General features: G+C 42.5%; 1 protein-coding gene across 2 annotated transcripts in view; it reads right to left on the reverse strand.

The window, feature by feature from the left end:
• The window catches only part of ZBTB48 (zinc finger and BTB domain containing 48), a 177,201-nt gene that overhangs the window by 151,213 nt on the left and 3,854 nt on the right, over positions 1-22,134 (reverse strand). For both annotated transcript variants that reach the window (XM_078642985.1, XM_078642986.1), the window contains exons 2-3: positions 19,065-19,779; positions 1,251-1,510 (exon numbers count right to left, since the gene is read on the reverse strand). In XM_078642985.1, coding sequence (XP_078499111.1) covers positions 1,251-1,510; positions 19,065-19,748 — 944 coding nt within the window. In that variant the 5' untranslated portion in view covers positions 19,749-19,779. The remainder of the gene's footprint in view (positions 1-1,250; positions 1,511-19,064; positions 19,780-22,134) is intronic.

A 22,134-nucleotide genomic window follows, 5' to 3' on the forward strand; every position in this document is an offset into this window, starting at 1 on the left:
TTGCAAACAGACAGCTTGCTTGGTCTAGTAGGAGGGTTTTAAAAACAGATACATACTATTTCACTTCTATTTGAGAAGACATTAAGATTGGCCATGAGGGAATAAGAAACAGCAGTCTTCAGTTATTGGTTGAATAGGAGGTTGATTCATCAGATTCTTCCAGTTATCACTTTCATGGGGCAAAAGAAACCACATTGTTAACACCATCACCTACACAGCATGCAGCAACTGGGGGTTCAGATGCAAATTTGACAGCACCAGCAATTATGGTCATTGGTCTTTGCAACAGGTAAACAAGAGATTCTGCATATTAAGTCCCCAAACGTGCTATCTGCCTAGCACAGATGATGTACAAGCATAGGTATAATCATTCCATTATTGATAAGATGACTTGACAATCACTTGTAAGTGAAGGTAAACTCAGCCAATTGCTACGTAGTTCAAGCAAATCTCAGTGATTATCCTAGAGACATTATTAGCACTGGTAAAGTAAGCACTTAACCTATACTTATGTATGGGTTTAAGTGCTTATACTCAAGACTCATGATGCTGAAGTCTTTAGGCTTTCATGTTGGTTTTATTATGAGCTATTCACATCTAGAATTAACCGAGCTCTTCAATGATGCACTATGATGTTAAGAGGACGTAGAGTTTGCCTTTTTTAACAGCAGAAAAATTACTGATTGGAGAGCAAATCGTTTTTTTATGGACAAATGCACTAAATTTCCAAGAGCAGGCTCTTTTTATAAAGGAAATATTCTCCAGATCTCTGGTTGTGTAAATAAACCTTCTTGCATAGTTTACAAGTTTGTTTATGTCTGGTGTGAAGCCCTTCATCAAGTCGTGGGTTTTCAGCCAACATCACTCAGATTACCATGACATGTAGCTCCGCTCTTCCCCATCACAAATCAAAGCTTATCAGATGTATCATGCCCAATGTGGCTGGCCTTTAAAACAAGGCTTGATGAAGGTCCCACTTGAAATGGGGTACACTCGCTGCTGTAATATCTGGTCTGCAATTCCATCTTTATCTGAAGGCTACAAGGACTCCCCTGCATTTACCTGAAAAGAAAAGACAGTAACTAAACACCTGAAGAAGAGAAATCTGATGTCATCTCACATAACATTTCCTCACTTGGCACAGCTGAAAAAATGTACTCTTCAGAGTTGGATTAAACGAATACGTCTACCTCTTTTTTTTTGCATCAGTACATTATAAGCAGATGACTGATATGCTTCACAAGGCTAACCTGTTGTGCACTTTCAGATAATATTTGCTGAGGAACCTCTTGTTGCATGTGGGACACTCCACACATGCAGGGGTTGTCTTATTGTTGAAATGAGTTTCCCCAGGTACTAGGCTAGTATCCACGGCACATCCCAAATCAGTGTTCTTTTTCATTACGCAGGATTTCCTTTTTGGGTATATTGTCTTTTTCTCCGGCGAGTAATCTTCATCATGAATGTCAACGTCTGCAATGACATCATGGACCACCACCTCCATTTCCCACTGTGAAGAGACAATGATTTGATCATTTTTGTTCAGAGCATACATCAAAAAAGGAACAACAGTTCACAAAAAAAATCACTTTCTATTATCAAACCTTACTACACTCAAAAAGAAGTACCAATTGAAATGAAGTTTACTCGCATAATAATCAAATTAAACATACTGCCACCTCTTGTGTGCCAAATCATCAGATGTTTCAACAGAAGACACCAATGAATGCTAAACTACAAGAAAATAAACGATTACAAAACTTGAATTTGTAGCATACAAGTATGCTGCAAATCAGAAGCAACAAGTTGTTCTGTATTGCCATCCGAAATGTTCTGATTGAGAGGGTTGTTTAATGTTAGGACACTACCATGTTTCAAAGTAAAAAAGTTGTTAGAACCCAAGTTAGGTTGATGGTGAGTAGTGGGAAAGCCTTGTGTCACACACACCGCACGGTGACAATTAGATTGTTTATCGAAACACACATTTGAAAGTGTACTATACAGAACACCTCTGGATCAGAAAATACTCAAAATTACTGCAGTAAAAATGGAGAATGGAGCCGTCTAAATTTCTGTTAAAAAGAACACCCAAGAAACAGAGTCACAAAGTCAAAAAGATGCTGGGCCGAACATAAAGGCAAATGTTCTAAAAAGAGGAAAGCTGCACATCATAAAGTGTGCAGGCTGTCAGGAGGCAGGGTACCACAAAAAGAAGATGTGCTGAACAGTTCAGAATAAAAAGTCAAATACTCGATTTTATGCTTACCTGATATGGAATACGTATTTATAGCTTGTAGGATCCAAGTAATGGGCCAATGTATTACAGATAATGCTAATTTAAAACACTTAAGACTCTGACCATCTATGCAATCAGGGATGTGGAATTCCTATAGCCCGACGCCCAGGACATATTGTTTGGGGTCAAGGGCAACAAGTTTTCATGTGTATTTTGTCCTTGGGACAAGTAGGCCCACCCCTGCAGCGCAAACCCTTTAGCTGCCAGTTTGCAGGACCATATTATGGATCAGGGAAGGGCACAGTCCGCAGTTAAGGTAATTTTTTTGTCCATATGTTTATGCTGTTCCAACATGTATTTATGGTTCATTAATTGAAAACCTTTATTATTAGGGTGAGCTTTCAAAGTAAATCTTGTAAGCACTAACATCACTACCGACAGTGCTTCCAGTATAAAAACGTGCACACACGTTTTTAATGTTTAGCAATATTAGGCTATGTATAATCCTCCCAGAATGCTCTCTGATTTGATTCAAATATTTGAAGAAGCTTGAAAGAAAGATTGATGATACTATGCTTTCAAAATAAAATGTTCATAAAAAAATGAAAGCAGGAAAATAACATTTAGCTAAACTACTGTAAAATGTCTGGTACCATTTCTTTGCAGCATCATTTAGTAACATGTTTTTATGCATGCTAGTATTTCCCAAAAATATTCATAATGGAGAATCTGTGTAACCAGTTCCAATAAGATTGTGGTAAACAAAAATAAACAATCATTGGCAAAGCCAGTAGGTCTGAAATTAGTGGGCAGCTTTTTTAGTTTTGTCAATGTGTGACTTGTTTTGGCATGGTTTTTGTAAAACTTTATTGGTGTGTGAGCTGCTGGGCCCTCACCATTCTAACAAACATTGGCAAGAGCAAAAATTGTTTTTGGTCTCAAAAAGCACACTCTGCCACAGTAGTTACTCACACTGAACAAAATTACTTTGTGTGCCGATATGCTCCATCTCAAAGAGCAGAATGCTGTCACTCACAGTGAAGCCAGCCAATACAGAGAGAGAGAGACAGACTTTTAATAAATGCAAAAGGTCATGGTCAACACCAGACCAAATTAGGGGCCCAATTATTAAAGAAAGTTTCAAAAGGGCACCCATGGTATATATCCTTGCATTAAGTGCAGCTATATGGCTTTTGTGAATTCCCAAAAATTTACAGAAGTAGGTCAAGAAATAATACTCCTAGAAAATATTTGTGAACTGCATTTTAGCATGAGCAAATATACATGTGTAGATTTGCTCATGTGAAAATCTAAGTGATTGAAGTTCACTTTCCCTCCAACCACTTTTTTCCCAACTCTGGAAGAAGGTTTACATCTGTCATTGTCAGGAGTAAAATTCCAACATTTGTCAGTATGGGAAAAGATTAGAGAGGAGTTTTTGAAAACCCTTAAAACATGCACGTCATTAGGCTTGCACAGACTCAAAAGGGCTTTCTAACCCTGGAACTATTGCTTACCACTACCTTCAGCCCCAGTATGTAGATCTGCGGAAACGTGGCACGATAAGGGGCCTGCAAGTATTCAAACATCGCAATGGTAGGAGCCCTGGCATAATCAAGAGAAACTATATCAGAGCTCTTATATAATGCCATAATTTGTCGCTGCACTACATGGAACCAAAGGGACATGTGGATTTTGTTACAGGACAAGTAGATTTATGAAGCAACCTGCCCCATGGACAAGTAGATATTTTATTAAATTCCACACCCCTGTATGCAATTTTTCTATTTCCACTTTTCTTTCCTCGCTCTGTTTGATCAACTGCAATTTCACCTCTTGGCAATATCGGTGCAGGGGGTGGGTTGGGAGGGTGCTCAAAGGACATTAGAACATGCAGATCTGGTTCATCATAGGGATACCGTTGGTGTGGCCTTCGTTTAGAAAGGCCTCAAACTGGTCTCCCCACCTGCCAGCCTTTAGGGAGTAGCCCTCCTCAAATGATTTGTCTACTTTCTGGTTGGAGGAATTAATGACTGCATTTTACAGAACATTAGTTGTAAATTAAATTCAGTAACTTGTGGCAAATGGACTCTTCCGTATTTCTTTATTTTTTTCAAATCTAGAGGGTCATGAACATTATGTGCAGTAAGGATTGCAAATATCACAATCTACTTTGTTGTACCCATCATCAGGTTTACCCCTAGATTTTTGCAAATGTCGTTTAGTTAAAATGGTTGTTGCTTGATGGAGAATGGCTACTACCCATAAACAGGCTGGGTTCGCTTCCATTGTTTACATGTCTGATCCCAATGCGCACTTTCTGCCAGAGTTTGCCTCTGGAGGTTTTACTTACCTACTGTCACTCAGTCGCCATCTCTTACAGCACAATGTGGGACGGAGCAGACCAGATTGTGCTGTCCTTCCCAGAAACTCCTCCAAACTCTGGAATTTTGAACTCCAACAATGTGCTGGGATTAGCAGAGGGCTGCTGCTGCCCAGCTGCCAAGGACTATTAATGTCCACTGGAGCTCGACTGAAGATCAGGGATGATCTACACAAACTCAGACCTTATGTGGAGCTTCATGAATGTGCACCTGCTTGCTGCTGGTGTTCTGCTTGTGTTAAAGTCCCCTGCCGGCAGAAGGAATTCAGGGATGCAGACACAGAGTTCCAAGTAGCGGTTTAACACTCAGAGACATAAGAAGAGCTGTCCAAGAACAAACTACGTTCAATTGCAGGTGAGCTTAGTGGTGACTATGTCCTGCGAGCGCGCACACTCCCTCTAATAAGCTCTGCATTCATGCTTTTGTGCCGCTTTGCCTCCCTCTGCCACACTCTCCTTCCCATTTCCTGGTAGCTGCAAAATATTTGTATATCATCACCCCGATTCAAAAGGAAAATCGTCTAACTACAGAAGTAATAACAGAGAAGACACAATATACTTTGCCCATCACCTATCAGGAGGCACTGGCAGTACAGGCACTAGAAAACTTTTTTTTGGTAAGAAAGTCCATTATTACAGTCATCAACTGGCTTATTTACCTACTGCTTTCATCCCGTCATAAGTGACCTTAGTTCAGATTGATTAGATGATTGGGGTATCAATATCACTCAATGTCCTGGAGACTCCATAGTCTACTCCTTGATAAGAACTTAGAATGATGGTTGCCCCAGTTAGTGCTGAACTTAGCAGAGGGAAAGGTTTCCAGTTAGTCTCAAGGTTGCATGGCTTATTCCACATCTTAAAAGGCCTATTTATTTAGAGTCTGGCTGACCAAGGAAGCAATAGGTCTATTGTGAGGATATTTTTTATTGTTTGGAAACGCTGGAAGCAGGTCATATTATACCCGGATTGCCTCAATGGGCACTCACATACCCTCACAAGGGTGAGCTTCTTCCATTAGAAAGAACATTTCATGGAGGCGGTGAGAGAGAAATAATGTCACATTTTGTCGGGTGCCTTTTAGGCTTCTTCAGCCGTCATGCTGCAATAAAAGAGAAGCAACTAACCAGCGTTTGAATTTCTTAAAATCACTTCACTAGAAACAGAGGGGGTCATCCATTCCGCTCAACAGTCAAATGACAGGATCAGAATATTCATGTCATGTCGCTGAAGAAAGCAATGTCCATCCTCCAACTTCTGAAAGATATACTAGAAAAAGATGCATGGGTTGCCCACTGCTTAAAAAGCCTTTTTGAGTCCAGGCTGACCAAGGAAGTGATATGTCTATTGTGAGGACGTTTTAAGAACTTGTTTGGAAATGCTGGAAGCAGGACATATTATTCGCAGATGGTTTAGACTGGTACCCGCATACCCGATATTATTAGAAAGAACAGCTTATAGAGGCGGTGAGAGAGAACAAGCATTTGCAATGCAATCAGTCTCGCCTTTGGAACCTTATATGTATTTAGCTATGCAGCACATTAGCCTGGGTGATAAAACACCTCTTTTTGTGTACGTTTACAAGTTTGCAATTCTGCAGCATTCACAAAATTATTTACGGGAATTATCTGTACTAGTGCGGTGTCTCCGCACATAAAATGACCTGTCTTTTTATGTACTGAGACTCTGCACTCATAAAGATACCACTGACTAATCCCTTTGTGGATAGCAAACCATCGTTATCTTACACAAAAGTGTACGTTTGCTTTTGTGAATCATGCTCTTTCTGTCATTTGGGAAAGGGTTCAAAGTGGGAGGTATTTTATCCCTGGGTAACCCCTTCCTGAGCAGAACATGCTGGCATGACCCAATCATGTGGGGCGGAGATGGGGGGCTGGTTTGAACATTTTGTTTTCCAGTCCGGTTCTGGGCACTGATGCTGGGCTCCTTGAATCCTTAAAGACGTAGCTCTTTTCTAATATGCATGACTGAAAACAATATTTCTTGGCTTTTTTTTGCCTTTTCATATGCCGTGAAAACAGCAGTCATCAAGATGTTGCTAGGCGCCAAGTGACAACATTTACCCACTGATTCACAATGCTCGGGGAATGTGAGACTTTCTCCACTGTATTCGAGGGCTGAGTTAGAATAGTGGATTATCAAAAACAAGTTAAGGGAGTGGAGAAGTAGCGCTCCTGAGAGTGCTAAGGTGGATACATCCTCCAGATAAATTTAAAGAAACACGGAACTACGGGTTGGCGAGAGAGTGAGCGGCGACTTCACTACAGTATATGAAACTTTCATGTGAAACTCTCGACCCTACAGTTCATGGAGCACTGTCTCCTTATGTTTGTAGCATATACTCAGAATTACTGACAAGCTAGAAATCATACTTATACCAATTAGGTATCATATTTTTTAACATCACTGTATATATTTTTAACATCACTGTATATATCTCTTCACATATTGATAAACAACATAGTGAGTGACTGAGGGATCGCACTATGTCCTGACGAAGAAGCATCACTAGCTTCGAAACATGCGGACACCCAATTGAGGAAACGCACATTACTAAGCGCAATCTCTCCAACTTCACTTTTTTAACAATACCAGCCTATGAACAAATAAAAAAAAAATTGAACACGTAAGGCCAGGTATTTTTTAACATCACTCTTATTCACCTTTGACCCATTCTCACTCGCAACATATACATCTCACATAGCACTTCCAATTCTACCAGTGCTCCAGCATAGCCGCCAGTCGCAGCGGGGCGGGAAGACCCCGATGATGAAGCATGACACCAAGGGCCCTTTTGGTGTGTGAGGGGTATTTTAACAAATATTGTGTATGTCTGACAAACCCTTGACATACAATAATCCCTCTCCGAAGTGGTTCCCTTTGTTTCTTTAGAATAGTGGATTAGCCTTCCGGACTATTTTAATCCATTTTCCTCATTGCTGTCCCTACAAAATGGTGACTAGTATTAGTGCTAGGGCACCTGTGTAGTTCTTCAGGCAGGACCTTGACAAGGGGGAGAGTGTTATTAGGCACCAGGCCCTTCTCTATTCAGGACCCACAGATGCCACCTAGAGTTAGTGCCCTGAAACGTTCACTTGTGACATTCATCACAGCTGTCAGTGACCTGCTGCTTCAAATGTACTGTATAAGGACGGTGAAACTAGGATTGATAAGTAAAGTCCAAATCAAAAAATATCATAAGCTTTCAAACCCACAAGCACAATTATAATACATAACAAATGCGTTAATATTAAATGACAATTTTAGTGCAGCAATTTTCCAAATGATCTGTTAGACAAGATATAGAATTTTTTCGGTTATCACATGTTGGGTTACATCATTGTAGGTGTCTGCTATAATCCACAAGCCTCATAGAAACCTAGTGTCACGCGACTGCTGTGAGACGAAGGAGGATGCAACAGTGAAGTGGTCTGCAAAGGGACCGCTGTTCCTCCTCAGATCACCACAAACACAAACTTACAATCAAAAGCACGCCTCGCTGCGTTTGCATTGAAAACCGCCATAAATAAAAGCTGTAGTTCATGATTGTTATTATAAAATAAAACCAAACTATTGGCAACTCCAAGGTTACATGGAGTATATTGTGTTTATAGTGTTTCTATCAAACAGTTGATATCGCTAAGAAGCAACTTTTAAGCGCTTAGTATACAATCTATGTGTCCAATCATATATTAGTTGAATAGTGATTCATATTACCAAACTGTGTTCCAAATGGGCAAAAAAAAATGCTTAAGTGTAAGTGAATAGTAACAAAGTCGTTCAGTGCCTTCGTTGGGCTTTAACAATTAAATGCTGCGCCTAAATAGCATTTACAAATAATATTTAAGCTGCTTTCCATAAGACCATAGAATGTCTCGTATAAATCTACCCAGGAGAAAAGAGCAGGGTACCAAGAACAGGAACCCGGTATTGATTTTTTGCGGTGCAGTGAAGGATCCACCTTCTATTTGGCTGCTGCCCAAGCCACTCTAACAGCTGGATTCAAACTGCACTATATACAGCAAGAGCCTTGTCTAGTGGACCACAAGTATTCAAACAATACACTATTCAAATGGCACTCTGCAACACAACCCGTTGATTTGATGAACACCTGCCTCGGCGACTGAGGCCAGGATAAAATTTTCATTTTTTGAGAGGTTTTATATTCACACATTTAAGTAAGCTTGCTTTGCACAACTATTAACCGTATATTTCCTCCTGGCACGTGCGCGACTATGACACGCTACAATGGTGGCGCACCATAATATCAAAGCATACATCGTATGTAAACCCGATTTCCTCTCTGATAAATGTTTGATACAAAATCACTTTGAAGTGAAGCTTGAAATGCTGGATCTCTTTCTGCTGCCGTGCACACATTTTGAAGATCGCATTGGCCGAATCCATTCTGCGGTCCCTTCTTTGCAACACTACAAAGATGGCCTTTGAGGTGCTCAAAGGGAACAGATAAGCTGCAGAAAGAAGTGTGCAGGTCTTTCAAGTGCACAGTACCCTTAAGAGGAATCCGCTGAGAGGATCAATTATTGGCAGTTGTGAAGTTCAGAGTACTTTGAAGGCGGTTTTGTGATAGGGATAGTGAGAATGGTGGGCGCCTGATAAGGGCTTACAGTGGGTACACAAAGCACTGCCGGACGCGGTTTGGTTTTCGACAGATATTTAATAGTAGGGCCGGAGCAGATGGCGTCATGGCTGGTTTGTGTTGCAAAGAATGTTCCCATCAGCGCTCGGCAAGTAAACAAAAGTTGACCATCCTCGCACTCTAATGAGAGCCTTACCTAATACTCCCCACCTCCCTGACAGCAACAAAGCCATGGCGCGGAGCAAGGTCCACCCGTAATCTTTCCACCCGTCTGCGCGGCCGTCTCTAGGGCAGAGAAAAGAAATGTGTCCGAGTAGGGTTGCGCAAAGTCTATAATATGCAACTCGCTCACTGCATTAATCGCACAATCCCATGTACAACTTATTTTCGAGAGGAAAAATAACTATTTACTTTGAAATCACCACCTCACTGCAAATCTCAGTATGCTTGTTTGGCGCGCATGCCTACGACGATGTAAAGCAGAGTCTGGACAGGTCAGGCAAAAAAGTGCGCTTTCACTAAACCAATCAGAGGAGAAAACAATCATTTACAAATGCAATAGGACTCATATTTACGCGAGACCTATTGCATTGTAAATAAAAGTGCAGGCGTTCACAAAGGCACGAACTGGAGGGGGGGTGGGGGTGGGCAGAGAACTTATGGAAAGCGGGAGGGAACGGGGGGGGGGAGGCAGGGGAACAAAAGAGTTTTAAAAGTAAAGGGGCCGATAGCCATGGAAGGAGAAAAATGACGACATGGCCACCAGGAAGAGGGACTAACAATCCGAAAACGAATCAAATGTAGCATTTATGTATGAAGCCATTCAAAAAAAATTGCCAGAAAGTGGGCGGAGCTTCCCCTCTCTATACGGTATAGTTATACAGTATCTCTCGAGGAGACAGCACATGCCCTGCCTAGCCAAGACCTAAAAATAATGTCAACTTTGAGGGCCAATCTGTCAGTTTTTTTTCAGGCTCCTTCAGCTGTCATAAAGGAGAAGCATCTGACCAGTGGTCGAATTTCTTAAATCACATGATACTGATTACAGGGGGGGGTCGTCCAATCCATTGACTAGTCAAATGATAAGATCAGAATATGCAGGCCATGTCGCTGAAGAAAGCAATATCCATCCTCCAAATTCTGAAAGATATACTAGAGAAGGTGAACTTGCAAGCAGAAGAATCAACAAGGCAGATCTAGAAACAGATGGGGGGGAAGGTCAGCAGTAAGTGGAATGGATAAAACCGAATTTATCTACTACAGATAAAGAGTGGAAGACTAATTTAGCAATTTAAGCAAGCAAAGCCTAAGCAGCAAGGCAAGCAAGCAACACCTTACTCTTCGGATGGGGACCTCAAATAAAAATGGAATTATTTATAAAGAGACAAAGTGAGATCTTCGAGAGAGTGGAATGAAGGATGGGTGGGTGGCTCAGGGGTACTAGGGAGAGAATGGACATTACGCCACACATACAAAACAGGTATTCTACACAACAGAGGAGATAGGCCTTAAGATCTGGGTCTCTAGCTTACCAACGGATTTGCTTGAAAATGACCAACCCAGATGAGGAACACTGCTATAGAAGTAGAACAGTTAGTCAATTCACGGGTCAGTACTTGGTGGCCGGGGGGGGGGGGGGGGGGGGGACAATAAGGGGGGAAATTGGGTGCAAGACAGAAATGCTCTACAACGGGGAGGGACATGGATTATTTTGGGAAAAGCAATTTAGGACTGGTCTGGAAGGCCAATATCTAGAGAATTGCTCTATGTTCAATAAACAAAATCATAAACTAATGTATATAATATTTATATAAATGCTAAATGAAACTGGGAGAAAAATGTCACATATGTATGGTTCAACATGACCAACATTAACAATCCCAGAAAAAGGAATAGCTATTTTGAGAATCCCGAAACACTCCCGAAAGATATATATTTTCTACAAGAAACCCGTAGCTGTGCAAAAGATACTGGAAGACTTGCTTCCTTTTTTTACACCAGCAATTTTTTTTCCATCTGCAAAGGCAAATGGAGTGGGTACCATTTCTGGTTCCGGAGTAAACTTCATGCTTACAGTATCAGTGATGAGCAAGCAAGGAAGAGTAATGGCTGTTGCTCAATGGCTGAGGAGACCACTATCTCATAAGGGCATAGCCTCACTTGCAGAAGCAGGATTAAGAGATACTTCGCATACAATCCAGCTTCTAGTCAGGGATTTTCCATCCATCCATCGCTGCTGCACACAAGCTGTATTCAAGAATCTATATGATCACTGCGCGGTTAGGTGCATATTAAAATGGGACAACAGAGGACTTCAGAAGACCCTGCATGGTACTTGGATCAGTCCTTGCTTAGAGATCCAATGGCACCACACAAAGCAAGGAGTTCATTCAATTTAATGATGCACGGAGTGCTCTTTATAGATTGTGTGGGATTGTGAAAAGTAATACTGAGATGGATGTGCTGCATCGCAGAAATTTGTAATACTAAGAAAAGTGAGGGAGGTAATTAGATGGTTTTTAGATAAGGAATCGAAAGAGCAGCAAACATGGCACAAAGCTACACTGTCCCAAATACACGGTGCAGAGACCTAGTAATGCAAGGTCAACCCTGATTCTTAGAATTTAACAACACAGAATATGCACTAGCAAGGGTTCAATAACATTACTATGAAGTAAGCAGTAAGGCAGGAAACCTGCTGGCAGGCAAACTGAAATTAAAAGAAAGCCCAGATATTTATCAAATCTATTAAAAAGGGGAGGAGGAGCCAAGCTCGCGAGCGTAATGGTCGCCTTGTAGCTCGGCTCCGTCAGCCCTCCGGCCTGACTCGCATATCCTGTTGTATATCCTGCCCAGAGACGACACAATTTCGAAGAAATAGCAACGCAACGTTTCGCTCTAACTCACCGTTTGGCCTGGAGACTCCGGCGTGCTGCGGTTCCGAAGTTGTGCCCCCCGAAGGGACCTGGGCCTTCGTGGTGTTGAGACCGGGGCCTCGCCTATCGGATCCGGCCTGGCGATGTGGTGACTGTCGGCCCCGGCCGAGAGACTGCGCCACTGGTGAGAGCCGTTGTGAGAACATCCCGGTGACCCTGATCCGGGCCCGCCTTGACGGCCGTGAGGCTGGTGCGGAGCGCGGTGCTCCGTGGACTGATCGTGTGAAGGGGTCCCCCCGCCGCTGCTCCGTCCATCGACCCTGGACCCTCGTCCTCGGACTCTGTTCGAGTGGAGCGCCAGCGATATTGCAGACGGCCCCTCGCCTTGGGCGAATCTCCTTTTTTCACTGAGGCTGCCATTGCTGGGACCCCCCGGAAATCTGTAAATGCCCGCATTTGTGAACTGTTTCGAGCTTCGCGGAGGGTGGTGAGGAGGCTGAAGTCACAAAATGGCTACCGACTACCTGTGCTGTGGGTCTCCTCGTGATGACGGGCTTGGATTGCTGGACGGCACGGGGGCCTGGACGTGTGTGCGTGAGCCTACGATTGGAGACGTTCTTGATGCCTTACGATCCTTACGCGCGGCCCTGGCCCCCGGTGCTCCGGGGGACTCGATTCGTTCTACCGCCATCTTGGGTGAACGCTCCTTCATGGTCCCCTCTTGTCTCAGTGATGCCACCGCCTCGCCTCCCCCGGTCGCTACGAGAGTTACTGTCGCTATCCATCGACGGATTTGCTGGCCAGTGGATTTGGAACCTCCTGCTCTTCGATGTTTGGAGTTTGGGGACTTGGATGTTGTGCGGGGATCCGATCCTCCCCGGGTGCCTGAGAACAATGGTGGACCGCTGCCTGTTTTTGCCTTGATGAGGTCGTGTTTCTATTTTGCAGGGAAACCCCCGCTTTTCCTGACGGCAAGACTGAACTTCTGTCTATTATTGCCCTTGTTGTTATTGCTGAGACATTTGAACTGCCTATTTGAACTTTTGCCCACTTGCTTATTGATTGCCCTCCCTGGCCTACGTTTTGCTCGTACTCTCTTTCAATTGTATGCTTGCCTCGCATCGTGTTGCTTACTTCACACTGTCCTGTGGTGGGTGGTAACTGTGGTTAGAAAAGGGATGGGGTGAGATGCACGGCTCCCGGTGGTTTATTGACGTACAGTTTTTTGGCGCTCGAGATTGTGTCGTTCTGGTTCACATATAATATGCTCGTATGGTTGGGTGGAGGGCGATGGCCGACCGTCTTTGTTTCTGCTCTTTTGCTCCTCCCTCCCATTCATTTTTTTTGTCTTGATGTTCTTTTTCTTTTTTTGTCTCTATATTCTTCTTTTCTCTTGTCTCTACTGCATTTCGGGTTCTGGTTTAGGGCGACAGGCGCGCTGTTTGGAGGGTAGGCCATAGCCTTCTGCAGGGGTGCTGGGTGGGATGGGTGGGTTGGGTCTTATTGGATGTTTTATTTTCCTCAGTTCTATGGCCCTTTTGTATCTCTTTATTGGAGTGCCGCGTCTGTCCTTGCCTTCCGTGGTATGTTTGGGGTGGGGTCTGTAATGTCGCTGTTCTTCTTTTTGTAGTTCTGCTGCTTTCCATTGCGACTCCCATGCCCTCCTCGTTGTTGATATTATCGCTCTTTTATGTGTTCTTTGCTACGGGACGCTTGTTTAGGCGCGGCATTCTTTTCTTTCAGTCTGTGTTTTCCTTTCCCTCTCTTCTTTCCTCTTCCCCCCCCCCCTCCCTCCCTTTTTCCCTCTCTCCCAAGGTTAGTATGACGGGTTAGTCTGGGTGTTGTCGCTATTCCGGCCCCCTTTGTTCTGTTTCCGATGTGTTACTGGGTGGTGGGGATACAAAGTCGTTCTTACTTATATACTGACTTGTGTTCACGGCCCTGTTTTTTTTTTTTTATTCTGATATATACAGTGCTGACCTTCCCGCATGGCTGCCCTTTAGCCCTTCTGTTACCAATAGTTTGATTTGGGAATCCGGATTCTTCTATATTGTCGCCCTGCCTGTCATGCTCCTTTTTGCCCTATTATAAAAAATAACCTTCATTGCTCCTGTTTGCTGGCCGTTTGGATCCTCTCTCCTCCCCTCCCTTTAAGATTGTATTGCTTACGTTCCTCTATGATTGATTCTGTAACTTCATTCTGGACTTCTTGACTGCTTTCACGTGTTGTGGCCGGCCAGTTTGGTTGTAGGCCCAGATTTGTATATCCTGTCTATACCAATAAAGGTTTACACAAAAAAAAAAAATCTATTAAAAAGGTATGGATGACAGGCTAATACATAGGATAAGACGGAGACAGTATTTTAATTTTATCAAGTCCAAATTCTAGCCAGCCTGTAGATCACTTTAGAAGAACAGGTCATTTAATAGATATTGCTCTGAAAACCACACAAGAGGATCGAAAGGAGACTTTTGAGGAACCAATCACACCAAAAGAGATAGCAGGCACCAACAAAACCTTAAGAATGAGCTCAGCCTCAGGCACAGATAGATTCCCCACCACCTTTCTATAAAGATTGTGTCGCAATCTGATGCCCATTCAACACTATGGCTGACAGCAGAGCAATGACCCATTTCCATGGCAGAGGCAAGAATACCGGTCATACTTAAACAGGGGGAAAATGAAAGAATGTGGTCCCTACCGCCCCACTTCAGTCCTTAATGTGGACATGAAAATATTCACAAAGATACCAGTAAGATGTTAGAATCCTTGGTGCCCCAGTTAATTCTACTGGATCAATCAGAATGCATAAACCACAGAAATGCTGGAGACAACAAATACAAGAATTTACACATGGAAGACATAGTAAAAGAAACAAAAAGGCCTGTATTGGTGATGTTGTTAGACTTGGCCTTTGATAAGACTATTTTGAGTTGATGATTTTTTTACATGAAGTCCTAATAGATCGAGATTTTAGTCAGTGGTATTGGTGGAATTTCCAAGCCCCAACGCAGAAGTCAGAGTGAATGGTAGGAACTCCTGTAATTAGAGTCAAGCGTGGCAGAATGTAGAGATGTCCACTATCACAACAAATGTTTGCAATATAGGCTGAACCCCTGGCCCAGAAGGTCCATAACGATCCATGTACTAAGGGGTTAAAACTGGGTATCGATGAATTCAAAAGTTTAACAACCATTGATGATATTCTAAATTTGATGACTAACCCGAAAGGACACCTGTCAACTCTCTTAAAAACCCTGCAAGACGTAAGCATTATTTCTGCTTTGAGATAAATCTATACAAGTCTGAGACTCTAAAAATCAATATGCCGTTAGAGACTGCAGAATGGGTAAAGGGACATTTACAATTTAAAAGTGCAATATGATAAACTATTCAGGGATATATCTATCTGCAATGATTACAGGAACATATAATGCCAACTTCTCTCCAATGCTGGCAGACCTCAGAGCTGCCACACAACAGTGGCATAAATTAGCTTCATCATGGCAGGGACGTATAGTGACTGACGAGGACACCGCTACCTAGCTGCTCTTTTTATTTCAGGTACTTGTTCTAATAATAAAACTGCATTTCTTGGCACATATACTACTCGTGTGCATCAATTTCATAGGAGGGGGAAAGAAAGCAAGAATCCTGAGGAATTAGACTTTCGACCAACAAACTGGGGTGGCTTAAAGATCCCACATTTTCTGTGGTACCTACCAAGCTGCACATCTATGATACAGACTTGATTGGTCTAAAGTAGAGACTGAGAAAAATTGATGTTAAAGAGACCATCCTTTAGCTGGATGGCCGCTTTGGGAGGTCTTGTGGTGCAATTCTAAACATAACCTGTCAATGTTTCCTGCTTCTCAATCACAAGAGTATCTCTCGGGATCTGGGTTTACAGAGGTGAAAAAAATGGATCTTACCTCTCTGCCAGCCCCTTTCACTCCAAAGTTTTGGCAATCTGGCATACACCGCAAGAATGAATAGGAAAGCACTAAATGCTCGGTGGAGGACCCACTACATGTGTTTGGGGGATTTGTTCAAGGGTGTAAAGATTTAAAAAAATTTAAGTGATGAGCGAGTAGTAGGGGTTATAAAAATCAGAATGTTCTAAATACATACATGCGTGGCACATGGCTCTCAATCCAGACAAACAGCTGCTGCAATGCCTTTTCCCATTTGAAAAAATCCTTCAGAAAGTTTCCAATGAACAACACAGGAACACAAGGAAAAGCTAGTTTCCAGTCTAAGTGGGGGGGAAGAACTGAGTGCGAACATTACAGATGTCCAATGAGATAGAACGAGAGGGTCGAGGAAAGGTATATCATGTCCAGGGCTAGGAGTCATTCAGCAAAACACTGTACAGATGTCTTCTCACACCTGCTCGCTTATATGCAATGGATACAGCTAAGCAGGATAGATGCTGAAGGGCCTGCAGAGACAAAGGCACCGAAAAAACACATTTCATGGGGCTGCAAGATCTTTTGTGGCTTCTGGGGTGAAATCATGAAAGCTATAAAAGAAGCACTGGGAATACAATTACCAGAATACCAGGAGTATATTACTGGGTGGTTCACAAGGAACAGCTGGATTTCTTCTCAGAGGATACTTGCCCTGGTAAACCTCATGCTTCTCTCAGCTAAAATGGCAATCTTATAAAAATGGGGCACGATACTTATTCCACACTTACAAATTGGTAACACGGATGTTGTTCATAAGGGGCATGGAAAACACTATCAAGGATAAAGACATTTATTTTTTTTCTCCAAAAAAGGAGGGCATAGTGCTATTCTCTTACTTTGGGAATGACTGTAGATACAGCAAATGCTATGGCACTGTGACTTTAGAGAGGGTGCAGCTTTATTCGTTTACATGGAGCAGATTACTGTGAAATAAGATAATGTCTATGAATAATGGGTCTACACCAACCGAAAAACTTCTGAAATATTCTCACCAGTCCTGTGATTGGTGTGGTTCTCAGGTGATGGGGGGCAAGTGTATCGAGTTATTTTATTAATGTTGAAAATCTTGAAAAATATGTATTGAATCAAACAACAGAGTCTACCTTGGACACTTCCCAGCAACCACGGACCGTAAGAGAACTTTGATAAAATGCATAAGGACAAGCACCATTCTCATTACCAACAATTGTAATAAAAAATAGTATGCGTTTACAGAATTGTATATTAAGGCTGAAAGGTAACTTCAGCAAAAGTGTTCTCAGGAAAAGCAGCATCATTCTATGACTGGATTTTAAAAAACATCAACATCTGAGATATCCATACAAGTATATGGGGCATATTTTAAATAGAGATCCATTCCTGAAGGACAAACAAAACAAAGGATATCAAGTGTAGATGATTGCAGGTCATTAACATACTTTTGATTGAGAGTCCCCTTTGAGTGCATAGTTGTAAAAGGAGATTGGTGGCACTGTATTTGCAGGTAGTCAATAGATAGAGACTGTTAAAAGAAGGGGGGGTGGTGCTCTAAAAGAAAGTTAATCACGACTGTTAATCATTCAGTCTGCCAGTATTGAAGAAAGTTATGCGGTTGCGAGAAAGCAAAGGCATTACAATGATTATTAAACAATGAGTAGGTCTGCAATTCATTTTCTATGCAGCTGAAAGTGGTATATTACTGCACAATTTGGAAGAGGTTAATAAATAGCAGCAAACGAGACTACATCTATAATAGTCACGTTTTTACAATTGGGGATAATTTGGAATAACCACAGTGATCATTAATAGAAATTTGCCAAATATTGCTTCTGAACTGAAATAGTTGGAAATGTGAATTACACTGTTGATTAATACTGATGAGGTTTGAGGGACTCAAAATCTCCAAAGAACATGAAAGTAGATATGCTTTGATTGGAAGTAGTTGATTAAGAAAGTTGAGGTTTGAGTGGTCCAAGATAACAGAGACAGAATACTGAGATATGTACGCACTTATTGGAAGGTGCTGAGTTGTGCTTTCTTTGGTAACAATGTGGAACGGAACAAAGAAATTAGAATTATAATGTTCACTTTCCAGCCCCCACCCTCCCTGTTAAGCCTAGAAAAAAATATTGTTTTTTGCTAACAAAAATATTGCAGTCTTTTAAGCAATATATTACATTACCCTTTGGCAAAAAGATGTACACTTTTTTTCCAATCAAAATACTTGACGAGGGTTTAAACTGAGGGAAAATAGTACATTTTGGAAAAAGGTTCGAGTTAGACTAACATTTCTTATATATTTATGAATGAAAAAGTAAAAATATAATTCTAATAAATTGTATTTCGCAGCATTTGTAACTAGAGTTGTCTGCCATTTGCACAGCAGATTTGAGCAGACATTTTGTGTTCCAAGTATCGAGGACCGCAAGATTCGGAGCCTACTTAAGGGAAGGTAAAGTAGTGGAGGGAGAAAGCCTTTGTGAGGAACGTGAGCAAAGAGGTGATCTACTCTTCGTTGACAGCATATATCCTATGGAAGTTGCACCAATAATGCAGTAGGTACTGTGACATACGTGTTGGTATGCTGGGACTAAAGTTATCCGATTAACTATGTATACATGCAATTTGAATACAATTCAGCATACACGCAGTAAAACAGTAAGTAAACTTTTCTGGTCCTCTATCAGCCCAGACAAGGCAAGAAGAGCAGATAATAAAATACGTATCAAAGAGAATACAAGAGAAATCAATGTTTTTATCAGATACCACTAGCTGAGATATTGATTGGTGTTCTTTAGGAGGGGGAAAAATAGAAAAAAAAGGATACGATTCCCAGACCTGAATGAAATGCAGTAAGGATATTTATAGAAAAAAATGGATTTAAAAATAAATTTAAAAAAAAGGTTTGTGATCTGCATCTCTGCCACTACGATCCATGCAAATCTACGGTCACTACAGTCAACATGCATTAAGTTAGAAAAGGAACTTTATTACAACCTCATTACTGAAGACACTGTCATCTTGTCTGCTCCTCCTTGTTGGCCTTTTCAGTTCATTACTCTCGTGGCTTGTTTTCACTTCTTCTGCCGGTTCTATTGTGTCTGGTGAGGAAGGTGTTTTCCCAAGAACAGGTGTTACAGAATGTCCCTGGCTTTGAGGAATACAGTTTATGGGAGCCGCTTCCTGCGCCAGAGGTGGGTGGATTTCACACACCAATTCTACAGTGTCTTCGCCGTCAGACTCAGCAGGTGGCTTAACATGCCCATGGAGAGAGTCAACCACATTGTACTCATTCAAATATTCCTCACTTGGGGTGTTAGTTTGGAAGCATTTCACCTCAAACTTTTCGCAAAACTCCACTGCATCAAAAATGCACAGCTCCTTCGATGCGAGGAGCACCTTCCCCACATTCTCTTCTGTTATGGCAAGGTCTCCGGTGTACAGGAAGTCTAGCAACAGGCTAATCACTTCGGAAAAACTTTCATGAAGAATGATGTTGGCTGATGTCCCATCTCCATACAAGCTTTGGAAAAACGGGCTTGCGTTAGCCAGAATACTCCAATGGGCCTTGAATAAGATACCACCCACAGCCAAAGTAGCATCACAAAATCTTCCTTCTTGTCTTTGCTTGTTCAGTGCCTGCAGAACCTTCACACTGTGCTGAACGAAAGAACTGTCCATATTTCTCAGCGTGGAAACATCATGAAAGAAACTGTTTTCAGAAAGGAACATAAAAAATATACGTTTTATTAAGACATCGCAAAGTGTTACATTTGTTTCAACAACCTAGCAGCAACCATCTAGTCTACTTTCATGAAACCGACCTTCAGACGTATAACAAAGTCAAGAACTCAGAAACATGTATTACAAATGAGTGGTGAGACACTGATCACAGTATTGCCACATAATAAGCATTAATATCTCAGCTGTACATGATTTTAAAGCAGGCCTCGTCCATTACCAGCACAAATACTAAATATAGACATTAAACAGTGAGCTGCTTTACCAAAACTATTTAGGATTACTAATTGAATAAATAGCATCTGGACTGGAAAGACAAATTACCACACTGTCTTTTCTCCTTGCCACAGTCCTGACTTCACCCTGTTGCCTGACATCTGCTGGTCTGCTTCCCCTACAAGGAGTGCTATAAAAAATAAATAGGTACCGTCAGGCCACGAGGGCCTTTAAGAATAAGGCCTAGTCCCAGAGACCCAATTCATCCCTCCAATTGAAGACCTAACTTGTTACTGGGTGTACCTACCGTTTGTAAAGCACAAGGGGTATGTCTCCCCTGTATAAAGCCTCTATGCTAGTACATATCTTGCAACCCACCTTGCTATCGTGGTCACCTAGCTTGCTAAGAGTCAGAAGGCCTTTAAAGCCCAGCAATACACCCGCAATGAAGACTAGAATTAGTCCTTCAAAAGAGCTGGTGTAATTCTACCTCAAAACCAAGAAGTAAAGCCAGCATCTAGTGATTATTTATCATGTTTCTTTTGTCCAGGGAGCAGAAGATTAAAGTCAGTGAAATAGAACACTTTGCCATTGCCCCAAAACCAGCTCGGCTAAATAGTAGATGGTTTATGTCACAGGTCTCCAACAAGTAGCTTGGGAGATACTGATAGCTCACAGCACCCTCAAAGTAGCTCTCAGAGGTGAAGCCAAGCCCTGTACTGTATGCAAACGAGTCTGTGCATATTAAAGACAGCACTGCTCATATCAAGACTCTCAGAGTGGTAGCCTGCCACACCAAAGCAGGGCTGCATGATAACATTCAAACACACACTATGTCGACCTGTAGGTTCTGCCACATGACCATCTGTCTCATCTCACAACCTAGCAAAGTCCGATGAAGATTGGGCGTGTGTGTGTGTGTGTGTGTGTGTGTTGAGTGTGTGTGTGTGTGTGTGTGTGTGTGTGTGTGTGTGTTTGTGTATGTGGTGTGTGTTGGGTGGTGGGGGGGCGGGAGGGAGTGTCTCTCCCTAATAAAAAGTGTCACCAAAATGATATTCTACACCGATCTTAAAGGGACGATTTCTGGCACAATTGTGTCTGTTCATGGCAAAATAGAGGCAACAACATAATATTCAGTCTAAAAATAAGAATTATAAAGCACTGTTAATCACAAGCGAGGGTATCCAGGCGCAGAGAGCCAGGCTGCTCAGCTGTAATCAGTTGAACAACCAGGTCTCGATCCCCCTTCTGAATTTCTGAGGAGTGGGGAGGATTGGAGGGGGGATTCTGTTCCAGGACTTTGCAGTGAGGCAGGAGTGTCCTCCACTGTTGCTTCATCTGATGCGGAGGAGTGAGTGAGGGAGAGGGAGGTGGAGTACTGGTGTCTTGAGGGTTGGTGGAAGCTCAGTCGGTGGTAAATGTATGCTAGTCCTTGTTTGTGGAGGGCTTTGTAGGCGTGGGTCGGCATTTTGAACTGGCATCTCTTGTGAACGCCAGTGGAGTTTCTTTAGGTGTGGGGTGATGAGGGTCCGTTTGGGGATGTCAAGGATGAGCCTGGCCACTTGATTCTGTATGGTCTGCAGTCTCTAAAAGAAGTGGATGGCTATTCCAACATAGAGTGTGTTGCCATAGTCCAAGAGGCTAGTGAAGAGGGCTTGAGTGACAAGGCGTCTGGTGGTGACAGGGAGCCAATTGAAGATCTTTCGGAGCACGCAAAGAGTGAGGAAGCAGACGGAGTGGACCTTGTTGATTTGGTTTTCATCGAATGGTTGCTGTCCAGGATGATGCTGAGGTAACCGGTGTGGTCTGTGGGAGTGGGTGAGGGTTCCAGTTGCCTGGGCCACCAGGAATCATTCCCTGTGGAGATGTTGTTCCAGAAGATCAGAACGTATGTTTTGTCTGGGTTGAGGTTGAGGCACTTGTTTTTCATTAAGTCAGTGACGCTGGTCATGCACAGGCAGAAGTTGGCCCTTGTGGTGGATTGGTCTTCAGATAAAGAGAGGATTAGCTAGGTGTCGTCAGAGTAGGAGATGATGTTCAGCCCATGGGTTCTGACGGAGTTGGCCAAGGGGGTCATGTAAACGTTGAACAGAGTAGGGCGGAGGATGAA

This window comes from Lissotriton helveticus, chromosome 5_1 (genome assembly GCF_964261635.1).
Source record: "Lissotriton helveticus chromosome 5_1, aLisHel1.1, whole genome shotgun sequence".
Taxonomy (NCBI): Eukaryota; Metazoa; Chordata; class Amphibia; order Caudata; family Salamandridae; genus Lissotriton; species Lissotriton helveticus.